This window comes from Pipistrellus hanaki, assembly GCF_964339955.1.
Source record: "Pipistrellus hanaki genome assembly, chromosome: 2".
Classification (NCBI taxonomy): domain Eukaryota; kingdom Metazoa; phylum Chordata; class Mammalia; order Chiroptera; family Vespertilionidae; genus Pipistrellus; species Pipistrellus hanaki.
The window spans coordinates 185206145-185219571 of NC_140504.1; the positions used below are offsets into that span (position 1 = coordinate 185206145).

A 13427-nucleotide genomic window follows, 5' to 3' on the forward strand; every position below is an offset into this window, starting at 1 on the left:
ACAGCAAAATCAACCATCAAATCAACAGTCCCCGGTGACGGAGGTCACCAAAGCCCCAGGGGGCTCAGTCCTCTGCAGTTTAGAAATGGGAAGGAATCAGGGAAAGAACAGACAGGTACATGCTTTCCTACCCTCCCTCCCTCCCACCCATAAATTCAAGATTTCACACAAAGCTTTGGTTTCTAGCAGTAAACATGGGAGTTACATTCGTCCGTCTCCTATTAAAAAATCTTGTGGCTACTTTGACATAAGTTTTTTGTCTTTTTTTTTGCACCGGCATAAAAGTTCCTGAGCGAATTGGATATACATTCATCTCCCCTTTCTTGGTTTCCCATCCCCATTTTTAAAATGAAAGGCGCCATCATTGCTGCTCTCTACCGTAGGATTAGAAATTAAAACAGCAATCTGAATGTTTGGCATGAATCACATATCAAAGGATCGTCTTTACTCAGGATATTGGGAAGAAGGGATGAAGCGTTCTTAACTTCTTCAGGATTTTTGCACAAATCATTTAAGAGACGGGGTGACAAGCCCACACATTAAATGTGTATGCATGTGGGAAGATGGGCTTTTCGGGGTGTGGATAGAAGAGGGTCAGAGTCAAATTTTAAGGACAGAAGATCTGGTCCAAAATAGGAAATAGCAGAAGAGAAAGCAAAAGAAAGGATGGTTCAAGACCATCCTTCAAGAGGTGTTCCCAAGGTTATGTTTCAGATCCTTTTTGCCTGGTGCAGAAGCTTTTGTCAAAGATGCTTTGGCTATTTTTCTCAATACAAAAAAGGTTGTAAACAATAAACCCCAAAAGAACATGGAGAAAGACCAACACATTTACACAGACTAGGCCACCTAGCAATCACCAAATCAGCTACTGTGAAGTCCTACAGAGCCCAGACAAACACAATAACTAGAGGGGCAGCAATTGGGGGGGGGGACAAGAACCCAGGATCACCCAATGCATTCTATTGCATTTGCCCCGTTTCAACAGTGAGGTAGGATTTCAGCGATCTCACAGCATGTTCACGAAACCCGCTTTTCTCCTTTAGCTACTAAGACACTAATCATCGCTGCAGCAGGGAAGGACACTGGCTCTGAGCACCACAAAGAAGCCATTGCTTATGGTGTCTCTGGAAGTCAAAGAGGAAAAAGCAAAGAGTTTTTAATGGTTAAGGAATGTAGTCATTGCTTCATATATCCATCCCTGGGCAGCTCAAGATGGATAGAGAGGTAGTGTTCTTAAAAGCTCTTTATCAATACATACATACACCTTGTTGTGCCTTGTAGGCCCTAGCCCAATCCAGGTAGGGATGGATTTGGTATGTAATGTGAGTCCCAAACCCCTGGGATTGCAGGTATGGGACAGGAATCCTTGGTTACACATATATAGACATCCTGCATCTCACCTTGGCTTCCCCTCTGTGCCTTTCACCTAGCCCAGCCTCTCACCTTTGCACCAACCACTGATTCCCGTTCAGACCAATTTCCAGTCTTCTAGTAGGAGATCAAGGAATGAGGCTACCCCATTAAATTCTAGCCATCCACAAAACACTGAAGGTGGAGGGGTTTCAAGAGGATACTGTGGCAGAAAATCCGGCTCTAATTGGCAAAAATGAGGTAGTTCCATAGACTATACACTCCAAATAGGTGTTCTCCCTGATGCGAAAACAAAGTATTCCTGCTGTGCAGACCCGGAGCTCCCGCCCACTTATCCCTGAGATTGCTCATGTACCTGAGAACACAGTGCAGGAAGGAGGGCTGTAGATTAAAATACACAAAAATACAAACCCAGAATATTTATATTACGAAAAAGAAAAAAAGAAAGTCTAAATGCACAAGATACGTCGTTCGCACACAGCTAGTGCAGCTGCCTCCTGGAGAAAGTGGGGCCCAGGGTGCCGTTACCCAAGGGACCAAATAAATAAAATTGTATTGGTCCAGAAATGGGGTGGGGGAGAGCATCCCTTTTGCCTATCATCACAACCCCTTGCTTGGGACAATTCTCAGCACCCGATCCCAAGAGTGGGTTACAAGGGGACAAGATGTGGGAAAACCCTGCCGTAGCCCTGAGAGATTCCCTCCCACAGAATGCAGTTGTTTGTGGTCTGGGTTCTGGCTTCATGTTCATTTTTTCACTTTGGCAGGGGAAATATCCTGATTACAGATCCTCCTTTAAAAGGAAAACAACTGCCTTGTATCCAGGCCACTTTTCAAAAGCTGGAGATTCTGGGGGTGGAGATTCAGATAACCCCCTCGCATTTGGATCGAGTGTAGTTGGAGTTCCTTTGCCTCACCCCTCCCCCCCTGCCAAGAGGGAAGAGGGGGTGATGCTGTGGAACCCGGTCAGAGATACGTGGCAGTGCCTGCTGCCCCCTACCCACCCTGTCCCCACTTTCTCCGATCTGCCGATTGATGCCTGCTCCTTGAACCTTTCTGATCACAAAGGCATAGCCCCCGGCACCCACTCGGGCTCAATTCTGGGATTCTGGGAGCAGGGCAGGGCTATGGATCTCTTCTTCTTCATCCCGGAAGTAGGCTGGCTTGCCCTGTGAGCTGGGGGCCTGCTGGGCCTTCAGTGGACAGGAGGCCACCATATGGCTGATGCTTTGGCAGAAGTGGCACTTCTTGGGCTGGGGCGGGAGCTTGCACTCCTTGGCATGATGGTCTAGACCTCCACAGTTGTAGCACCTGGTAAAAGCAGGATGGTGAAGTTGAGAAAGGAGTGAGAAGAGCTCAGAAGCCTTTCTCTGAGTGAGGACACTTAGCTCTTCCCTTCCTGGAAACCAATTTCTCCCCACATCAAAGGAGAAATCTGACCAGATGCCTTTTTTTTTTTTTAATCCTCAACAAGGCTATTTTCCCATTGATTTTTACAGAGAGTGGAAAAGAGAGGGACAGAGAGAAATATTGATATAAGAGAAACACATCTATTTGGTTGCTTCCTGCATGCGCCCAGACCAGGGCCGGGGAGGAGCCTGCAACTGAGGTCCATGCCCTTCACCAGAATCGAACCTGGGGAGCAGGACAGGGATATGGATCTGCAGGCCAGCGCTCTACCCACCGAGCCAAACCAGCTAGGGCTGACTAGATATCTTGAAATCCTTTCCAAACCTGCAATTGTCTGGATGATCTTCAGATTCATGTCATCTAGAAAATACTGAAATACCAAGAAGAGAAACCACAGACCCCAAGGGAGCACTGCAGTTTGGGGGATAGGTAAGATTCTAACATACCCTTAAAAAAAAACAAAAAAAAACTAAGGAGTCAGATTATAAGATCTGTTTGAGCACAAAGCTAAGATGAACGAGACGTCATATGGAGACCCGGTGAAGGAGCAACAAGTACAGACACACAGTCTTGTCCCCACAACTTACACTTTCATTTCATTCTTCTTTAGTTCTAAAATAATCATGTGAGGTTAACATCACTCTTCCCATTGAGTAATTGAGTCTAGAGCTCGCAGAGCAAAATGACTTTCAAACGCCCTCCTCACATCTGCCCTCTTCTCATTTTCCACACCCATAGCGGGTACCCCAACCACAGAGACGTTGCCAGGGACCATAGGCTTCATTTTGCTTTATTTTTTTAAGTATATTTTTTATTGCTTTCAGAGAGGAAGGGAAAGGGAGAAAGACATAGAAAGACCCGTGATAAGAGAATCATGGATCAGCTTCCTCCTGCATGCCCCCTACTAGGGATTGAGCTCAAAACTCAGGCATGTGCCCACCGAACCGAACAGTGACCTCCGGGTTCATGGGTCAATGGCAACCTGGTCCAAGTAACGAGACAAGATGGAGAGAGCCCTCCCCATCCCCAGCATGCCCACACAAACCACCGTCCAATCCATACCTGTCTCCCTTCGATCTGCGCTTCTGCATGTTCTTCCCTTTGGGCCGCCTCTCGCTCCCAATACAGAACACCCCACCAGGGCCGGTGACTCGGATGGATTCCAGGCCCTTGGCCGACTTCTTAAAGGTGAACTCCACCGCCTCGCCTTCCTTCAGGCTCCGGAAGCCCTCCATGTGCAGTTTACTCTGCGGGAGGGGAACACGGTAGACTTTAATGTTGAACAAGAAATCTACGTAACATTAACCAAGTACAATTGTTATATAAACATTACATTTTATACAGCTATTCTTATTTAAATTTCTAAGTAAAATAGGAGGGAATAATTTAAAGATAGCATTTAAGAAGCCAACAAGTATAGCCAAAACTGGTTTGGCTCAGGGGGGTGTCCATGACAATCTAATTGGTTTGAAAAACACAGCACCCTGATCGGTGTGCTAGTGGTTAGAAAAATCAGTACTTGAAGTGTGGTGGGCTTGATTCCAGGTCAAGGTCAAGGGTGAGCACCTGGGCTACAGGTCTGATCCCCAGCCCTGGTGTAGGAGGCAACCAAATGTTTCTCCCTTCCTTCCTTCTTTACTTCCTCTCCCTCCCTTCCTTCCCTTTTGGCTGCCTCTCACTATAAAGGAGAAAGAAAAAAAAAAATCAATGGAAAAATTATCCTCAGGTGAGGATTAACAAAACAAAAAGTTAAAAAAATAAAAACCAACCATGCAACCATTTAAAAGAATGTCAAGTCCCTGTTTTGTTCACTGCTGCATTTTGTACATAAATAATGGCTCACACATTTTTGGATTCATGAGAAAGGAGTAGATTTTAATTATTTGACTTGGAAAAATGACCAAATATTTTTAAAAGGAAAAACGATTTAGAATAACGTATGGAGCAATCCCATTAAAATACTGCATTAAAATACTGGCCGTGGCTGTGGCTGTGGCCGCCTGGATGGTTGATAGCCGTGGGAGTTACTCGCACAGCTAGCTGTGTGGCAAAGCCTGGTGTCAGAAGAACCTAGACGCAGGGGTCCTCAAACTTTTTAAAGTGGGGGCCAGATCACGGTCCCTCAGAGAGCTGGAGGGCAGGACTATATGAACTACTAATTCCTACTGTAACACCTCGGTTGCGCTCACTGCCCAAAAAACCTGGCGGGCTGGATCAGACTCCTCTGCAGGCCGCATGTGGCCCGAGGGCCGTAGTTTGAAGACCCCTGACCTAGAGCATGCCCAAACCGGTTTGGCTCAGCGGTAGAGCGTCGGCCTGCGGACTAAAGGGTCCCAGGTTCGATTCCGGTCAGGGGCATGTACGTTGGTTGCGGGCACATCCCCGGTAGGGGGTGTGCAGGAGGCAGCTGGTCGACGTTTCTAGCTCTCTATCCCTCTCCCTTCCCCTCTGTAAAAAATCAATAAAATATATTTAAAAATAAAGAAGAACCTAGGGCTCCTGGTTTGAAGCTCACAGCCATTCCACCTCACCACTTACTGCTTAACAACAATGCATTGCTGGAGGGGACAGTCCCTCCCAGGCCCTACCCAGAACAGACTCCATTCCAGCTTCTTCCATTTACATGGACAAACGTCAGCAAGGTGTCATCATCATAGAAAACAAGGCTCAGAGAAGCAAAAGGGATCACCGTGGCCCTTGTCCTGCGGCTGGAGGGAGCAGGATCAGCACGAGCAGTGTTTTATGCTGTTGGTGGTGGGGGTGGACTCTTTCAAACTGGGTCTCGGGTGACAATGCTCTTTAGCCCCAGCTCATCAGTTGCTTACATTTTTGTTTTCATCCACATGGTATTGCTTAAGGAGAAACTTCCATCGAAGCCATTTAGAAGCAAGTTAAGAGCACAGGCTACTCAGTGGAGATTTACGTGTTGATTGATTAGGTCCCAGACACATCCTGGTTCAGGAAATGCTACTTCTACCAATATCTGGCAGCATGACCGTGGTCAGCCATTCCCCCCTCTGCCTCAGACCCTCGGCATCTGCCAAAAGGCTCTACCATAGCATGGTGACGCCCTGAATGTGAAGTTAGACTTGACTTGTCTTTTGTTGAGCTGGGACAAGCCAGAGTGAACGAGGCGATGCTGGGGGAGTTGAACCAGGCGCAGGCAACTCCAGCCTCTCCCAAGCTGATACACCCCCGGGCCTGGCTGTGATTCAGCAGATACGTGATTAAGAACAAGTCTGAGGCCCTGTTTCCTCCTTTCTAACCTACAAAATAGAAGTAAATACCGATTTTATGGTAGTGCTGGGAGGTTCTATGCATGAGAATGAATGAACACATACATCTCCACGGAGTAGCAATTATTATCAACCTCTTCAAACTGGATCAGGGTAGGGTAACAGTGGGAACTTTCACTCAGGGTTTCTATCACTAACGAGCAGTGGAAATCCAGAAAACTATCTCCTGTGAGCTCAATTTACAGAGGATGACTCTCCTTATCTATGCCTCATAGGCTTACGGAGATAACATAAATGGGGACGTGGGGACGATATGAAGTTGACTGGTCCGCTCAGGTCACCCACGCCATCACTGGAGGATCTGTGGTCTGGTTAAGACTTTCACTTAGTTAAAAACGACAGCAGCAACAACAAAAAACCTGCAGGCACCTCCCCACAACTGGTCTGGGACTGGAGGTCTCCAGGGGAGGCTCCCTGCCCCCTCTGCCCCTTCCTAAAAGGCATACTTTGAATTCCTCTCTTATCAGCTAGGTAATCAGCATGCTGCCCTCTGAGCCAGCCTCTCAGGGCCTGCATCAGAAAGGAGCCAGAAATTCTTGCTACCACCCCCTCCCCGCCCCCAACCACACACAAAGCAGAGCCAGCCTCTCTCCCCAACCAACCCCTCAAAAAAAAGAAAGAAAGAAAGAAAAGGCTTGGGGGGGAGGGGCGAGCCTGGAGCTCCCCCAATAGAGCCCAGCCCCAGGAAACAAAGAGTTGACACTGGTTGGTTCTGATGGTCAGATTCTTGGAGTTCCAGAGGCTGCAAGATTCCACACATCACCCCACCCGACCCCCAGGACTCCCACCCACCACATTCACCGTTCCTTCCTTCCTCTTCATGTGTGAGAAATGGACATAGAGATAACCATCTTCCCTAGTCAAGCTTGCTGGGTCTGCCAAAGTCACCTCCAGCAGCCATCTTTCCTCTCTCCGACAGGCCACCCCACTCTTCCAGGGATGGAAATAAAACAGGATCTGACTCCCTTCTCTGCCCCCTGCCCCCCAATTCAGTGCCTTCAGTCAAATCCTATAAACAAGAACCAGAATTAGGGTTACTCATTCAGATAAATTATTTTAAAAGCGACGGGGGAGGGCAGGTCTCCAATCGTCCTTTCCCAATTTGCTTAACGAGGTCCTGCCAGCTCTAACATAGCCCTCTTTTTGTCACACCACTCCTTTCTCATTTTTATTATTTTTTTAATTAAATCTTCCTATTTTCAGAGAGGGAGAGGGAGAAACATCGATGCCAAGCTCGTGAGGTAGGCCTTATTATGACCCCCGTTGAACAGCTGATATAATGAAGGCAGAGGAGTTAAGCACTGCCCAAAGCACAGTGAGGGGCACAGCTGGACTGATTGCAACTAGCCTGCCTCTAGAACTAGCGCTATGCACTGTAATGCAAGTCACATAGACATGTTAAAACTTTCGAAAAGCCACATTTAAAAGTAAAAAGCACATGGCTCAGTGGCTATGCATCGACCTATGATGATGCCTAGTCAGTGTTTTGGGTTTAATCTCCAGTGGTGGGCATGCAAGAGGCAGTTGATCAATGGTTCTCTCTCATCATTGATGTTTCTACCCTTCTCCCTTCCTCTCTGAAATCAGTAAGTAAGAATATATTTTTAAAAAACATATTAAAAAGCAGGTGAAATTAATGTTAATGACTCAGTCCTGTGGTGTTCTCAGGGTTGGACCTGAGTTTCATTTCTGAAAATAGAAGGGTTTGGTGGGGCTAGAACAAACCAGCTGGTTCTCCAGTTTATGACAGTTTACTTGTTAGGGAGGATGAGGAAAGATCTGTCCAGAACCCCCAATCACTTCTGCTCAGACACAGTAGCCAGGACCGCAGCTCCTGCCTGGAGTTCTCCACCAGATGGCGCTGCTCATCAGCCCATCGGTACAAAGGCAGCCAGAGGGAGACCAGCAGCAGAAGGAGCTGCCCGTGGACAGAAGTGTTCGCCTAGATTTCTCTTCCCAGAGACTACGAGCACATCTCTTCTGTCCTCAGGAAAGTGGAGTGTCAAGGGGACTGCACTCAGAGGAGGACCCGTCCAGGGTGAGTCCCAATTAGGCGGGGTGCTCACTCCTCACCCAGCCCCCGCACTCCCACTCGGAGCACAGAAGAATCTTGGAATTTTAAGCCAGTAACCCTGCGCCTGTGCCATTTACAAAAGCCATTAACTTGGATTTCGGATTCCTATCTAAATTAAATTAACTCCAAGCTGAGATAATTTAAAATTAGCCTGTATTAATTGTGTACTATTCTTTAATGTTTCCTCTTCCTCCTCCACCACCTTCTTTGACCTCCCAAGACTGAACACATAGTAATTAAGCAATTATTATTCATGCCCGCAGGAAGGAGGAGTAGAGGTTTTCCCTCTACCCCACCCCCCAAATTTAACCCAGAAGGATGGCGTTATACTTTGATTAAGAATGTTCCAGAATCTATCTGCCCTGGGGAAAGGCACTGAAAATGACATCCAGGGCAAGTAGTAATGTCACCAAATACATGTTCTAAATTTGTCATGGTGGAAGCTTTGCTTAGGATGGTGGTTCAGGCTTTACTGGGGACAACTGTGTAGTAAGCATGTCTTCTCAGATAGAAAAGGACCCAAGAAAACCCATAATGCTCAAACTAACCCAGGTACTTCTCTGCCAACTTCCTTGAAAGTCAAAATCTGTTTTACCCTATTAAGATGGAATTGAAATAACTAATGAATAACCACCAAACCCAGCCAGAGAGCAGCCAACAGTTAACATCCCCTCCCCATTTCAGGTTTTCTGCTCCGGAGGACGATTTCTGCTGACCAGGACCCCAAACTGTGTATCGGATCATTCAGGAATACCATGCTGCTTTGCATTCATTCCTTCAGCCTACCAACTGTGAACTAGAAAACTAACCAGATAGCTAGCGGGTCCCTCTCATGGAAGAGCTTACAGGTTAGGTGAGGAGATAAGACAAGCACATCACTAACCTAGATATGAGGTGAGCAATCAGATACCAGAAATGTTTAAACCAGGTGAAAGATCTCTTTACACACATACTACCCACCCCTCAACCCAAACTCGGTCCCTAGGTCAAATTAGGGCTCTTCCTTTGCTTTCAAGTCTTCTATTACAGCCCTTTAGCCAGAAAGCTATTTCTTAAATATTTGGGCCCTGGCCTGTGTGGCTCAGCTGGTTGGAGCATCACCCCATACACCAAAAGGTGGTGGGTTCGATTCCTGGTAAGAGCACCTAACCCAGGTTGTGGGTTCAATCCCCAGTAGGGGCATGTGCAGGAGGCAGAGTTCCAGATCCAACTACCTGGGGCTGATGAGAAATCGCTGCTTTAGTTTTTTAAAGGCCGAGGCTGGATTCTGTTTCTCACTCGTTCACACCTGGGGGGCGTGAAGTGAGAGGGAGCAGTAGTGGTTAGGCACTAAACAGGCTCACTTGGAAAGGGAAAAGAAATGGTGAATGGCTCCCCCCTCCCCTCTCTTTGCCCACCACCAGCAGCCAAAGGAGGGGTGTTTTTCTTCTTAAAGAGAAATGTCTTACCCTTCCCCTCACTTTGGGAACACTTTCCTCCCCCATGGCAATATTTAGGGATCAGCCTACAACTACTTAATTCCTCTGTACTAGATTTCCACAAGAATAATTCCAATTTCTCAAGCGCAGGGACTGAAATCACTAGTCTAACTTACTGCTACGCTAGGGTTTCAGGGTTAATTCAAGCCCAGGCAGTGTGCTCTCAAGACCCAGCAAGTAAGGCTCCGTCACGGCCCCGTGACTGTGGCTCGTAAATTCTTGATTCCTTATCCTAGCTCAACTCCCTCCAGATAACTGGTTCACCTGTGGAATGTCCTTCCAAAACCGAAGTCCAGGTCATCTCCTGGATGACGCATCTGAACCGGATGGTGTGTGTGGGCTCCACTCCCCAAACTGAAGGTTCCTGCTTTCCTCAATCCAACATTCCCAGTTGCTTTCGATCCTCGGGGTAAGTGCCTTGAGGCACAGATCCATTTGCTCAGGAAAATCCTCCCCGGGCTGGGCTTTGGGCTTGGTCACTGTGGGAGTTCAGAACTAGCCACACCAAGATGTGCCTCTGTGGGATGTGGTTTGTTTTCAAGATGAAGCTATAGGCTCAAGAGAGACTTCTGCCCCTACCTATAAGAACTTGAATTAGGGCCCTAGCCCACAGTAAGAGTGTATCAGAGGTGACCTCATTGACCTATCTACAGAGCTGGACAAACTCCTATTTACTAAACATCTGCTTTTATTGTACTGCAGTAACCCTTTGAAGCCCCCAGGGCACCTTACCCCATCCCTAGCTCAGAATGTCTTACCCAAGTTCCCTTTATATTTTTAAATCTCTGTGCATGTGGAGGTCTCTGAGTCTCCTAGATTCGGGGTTCCCATACAAATATATTAAATTCAGTAGTTATTTGGAGTTAATCATTTGTCAAATGTCTACTGGATTAGACCAGCCAAAAGAGCCTTGAGGGTAGAGGAAAGTTTCTGGTTGGGGCTACATTCCCCTAAGCCCCTCCCTATTTGGCAGCCTCAGGAATGAAAGCAGGAAAAGGTTGGTTCTGACTCTTACTCCCAAGACTCCCAAAGTTGGGGAAGCTGTCTAGTCCATCTCCAGGCCCGGAGGGATTATAATCTCTTTGTGATGAGATAGATGGCCGTGGGGGGGCTGGCACCCTGCCGAGGAGGGCCATTCAAAACTGGTTCCTGTAATAAAGTGATTTAATAGATCTAAAGAGGCCAATTCCCTTCTTTCTCCCACAATTACTTCCTGTGGTTATCAAACACATATGTAAATGAGACAGGAAAGGTGGCCATGTCCCCAGCTAGAACTAGTTGTCTGGCGGGGGTGAGGGGTAAGACCGTGCTGTAAGGGGGTAGGTAAGCGTCCTTTGCAGATGTTCAAGGAGTCCAGTGACCCCAAGTCGCCAGCATGAACGGGCAGGTCCCCATCTTGCATCCTCCATCCCCCTTGTTCCCCTCACTCTGCATCCTCGATGAGGCCTTCCAACCAGTCCACCCAGCACCTCCCTTCCCCACCCCTCCCCCTCCAGAATACCATCCCTCAGGCTCCAACCCTTAATCCCCACATCCTCCCCTCCCCTCCCCTCCCCTCCCCTCCCCCATGGCTCCTAGAGCCAACCTTCCAGGAGTAACCCCTCCCTGCCCGGCCTGGGTGCCACCCTACTCCGTCTGGGATTAGCAATTTCTTTTTCTCAGCCCAACCCCTAACCCCAGCCAAAGGGAAAGGGGCGCGGGCAGCAACTTCCTTTCCGCGTTATGGGTAGCTGGTGTCCCAGGACCCACGGAAGGCTTCGGAGACATTTGGGAAGAGGGAGAGGGAGGCCGGGAACCTGGAAGGAGGAATCCTGAGGTCCCGGGCTCCTTGTTTGAGGCTGGAAATGCTCGGACAGCGTGAATGGCTGTCCGGGGCCATAAATGACAAGTGGAGAATAGGTCCAGGGGCTAGCCTCCCTCGACCCCATGCCCTGCGACCCTGAATTTCACCCCCACCGCGCTGCTGCGCTTTAACGGAGAACTTGGGGTTGCGACCTAACTCCCTCCCAGCCTGGCCCAGGAACCTAAGGCCGGGCTCCTTAGCTTTCCTCTCCGGTAGGATTTGGGCAGCAAGAAGCCCTGTTGGTAGACGGTATGCCTGAGGCCGGTCGTTGGGAAAAGCTTTCAAGCCCCCCAAATAGACCCTTTTCAGGATCTGACAAATCCACTCGGGCCGCAGGGACTGAGTGTTAGGAGATCGGACTGACTTCGTAGCTCTATCCTCCTTGGGGCCCAGGACGTTCCCCTCCCTCTCTCCCCGGGGAGCTCCACTCACAAGTTAGGGAAACGCGCGGGCGCCGAGGGCCCCGCCAGGGCCGGGCATGTGCTTCCCTGGCCGGCCTGCCCGCCCTCCCCCCACCGGCCAGCACAATACAACCTTAGTTCCTGCCACATGGGGTCACCTCCCTGCCCCTGCCTCCTTCCCGGGGGAGAGAGGTAACTAACACGTGGTGAGCCAGAAGGGTTCCCGGAAGGGGGTGGGAGGTGCTGATCATGGGCTCTGCCCCTCTCCGGCCAGGGGCACCCCCGCGCAGACGGGGGCGCACAATGAGGGCCCCGGATCTCCCTCAACCCCGCGGCCCCGCGTGGCCGCCCACCCCGGATTGTGCGCGCCAGTGCCCCCTTCCCGCCCAAGTTCCCGGGATCGGCCTCACCTGGTGCACAAAGACGTCCACGGGCGGGTCGAGCGCGACCCCCGCGCGGGCGGTCATGGACAGGAAGCCGAAGCCCATGCGCACGTTGAACCACTTGCAGACGCCGGCGCCGTGCAGCAGCTGCGGCTCCTCCGCCGGCCGCGCCGCGTCCTCCCGCGCCTCCTCGGGCGCCTTGGCGCAGCCACCTGGGAACGGGGCGGGGGGCGCTCAGCTGGGGGCCGCGGGCTCGGGGACCCCCTCAGAGTTCCGGCCGGGACACCCGACCGTCCGGCCCGCGGGTGCACCCCCGGAGGCTGCAGCTACTAAGTAAGCGGCCGGCGGTCCGAGACCTGTCCCGGCTGCCTCCCGCGCTCCCCGAGCTCACAGAGGCCACAGGGCCCCGAAAGTTTTGCTCTTTTTCCCACAACACGTTGCCCGGGACAGACCGCCGGCCAGGCCCCTCCTGTCCTCTCCCTCTGCCCCCGCAGCCTCGGCACCAGCGTCCCCTGCTCCAGGCATGGCCCCCTGAAAAGCAGACTTGGGTCCTCCGGCCAGCCCGGAGGACACGTTCCCACCTCCCTTTTCGGTGGCTTGCCAGGCGCCCCTGCAGCCTAGGGTGTCCCCAGGAAGCGCCAAGCTCGAACCTGCAAACTGCTGGTTGGACACGGAGCCCATGGTAGTCGGCGAGGCCCGCGGCCCGGGCCCCAGGTCGGGCGGCTGCTGGCCCAGGAGAAGTCCGGAGGCAAAGGGGTGGCTCCGAGGAGAGGCTGCTACATCTTCCCCAGCACAATAGCGGTGGGAGGGCCCACGGCCTTTCAAAGGCTCCCAAATTCTAAAAGACAATGACCCAACCCCCCGCGGGCAGCCCCCTCCCCTCTCCTCCCTCGTCTCCCCCCTCCCGCTCCCTCCACTCCGGCTCCGGCCCTCCCCCACCCTGCGTCCCCTGACACCTCTGGGGTGTCCCTTCCCAGAACCTGGAGGTCTGACACCCCCTCCCCACACACATCTGGAAAGAGGGGCCGCCCGCCCTACAAGTATTGAGTACTCGGAATTTGAAATTCTTCACTTTGAGGACTCATTGGGAGTGGGAGGAGGGGGGTCCCCAAAGCAGCATACAGGTGAGGGTACTGTGTGGGGGGGGTGGGGGTGTGGGGGTGTAGTTTTA

At 50.7% G+C, this 13427-nt stretch overlaps 1 protein-coding gene across 1 annotated transcript; it reads right to left on the reverse strand.

Annotated features, from left to right (window-relative positions):
• Nucleotides 1-2465: 2465 nt before the first annotated feature.
• LIN28A (lin-28 homolog A) lies at nt 2466-12937 on the reverse strand (the record flags this gene model as incomplete). Its single annotated transcript, XM_084875202.1, has 4 exons — nt 2466-2682; nt 3844-4028; nt 12284-12468; nt 12907-12937. The coding sequence occupies 4 exons, from the start codon at nt 12935-12937 to the stop codon at nt 2466-2468; spliced, it is 618 nt and encodes a 205-aa protein (XP_084731328.1).
• Between the last annotated feature and the right edge of the window lie 490 nt (nt 12938-13427).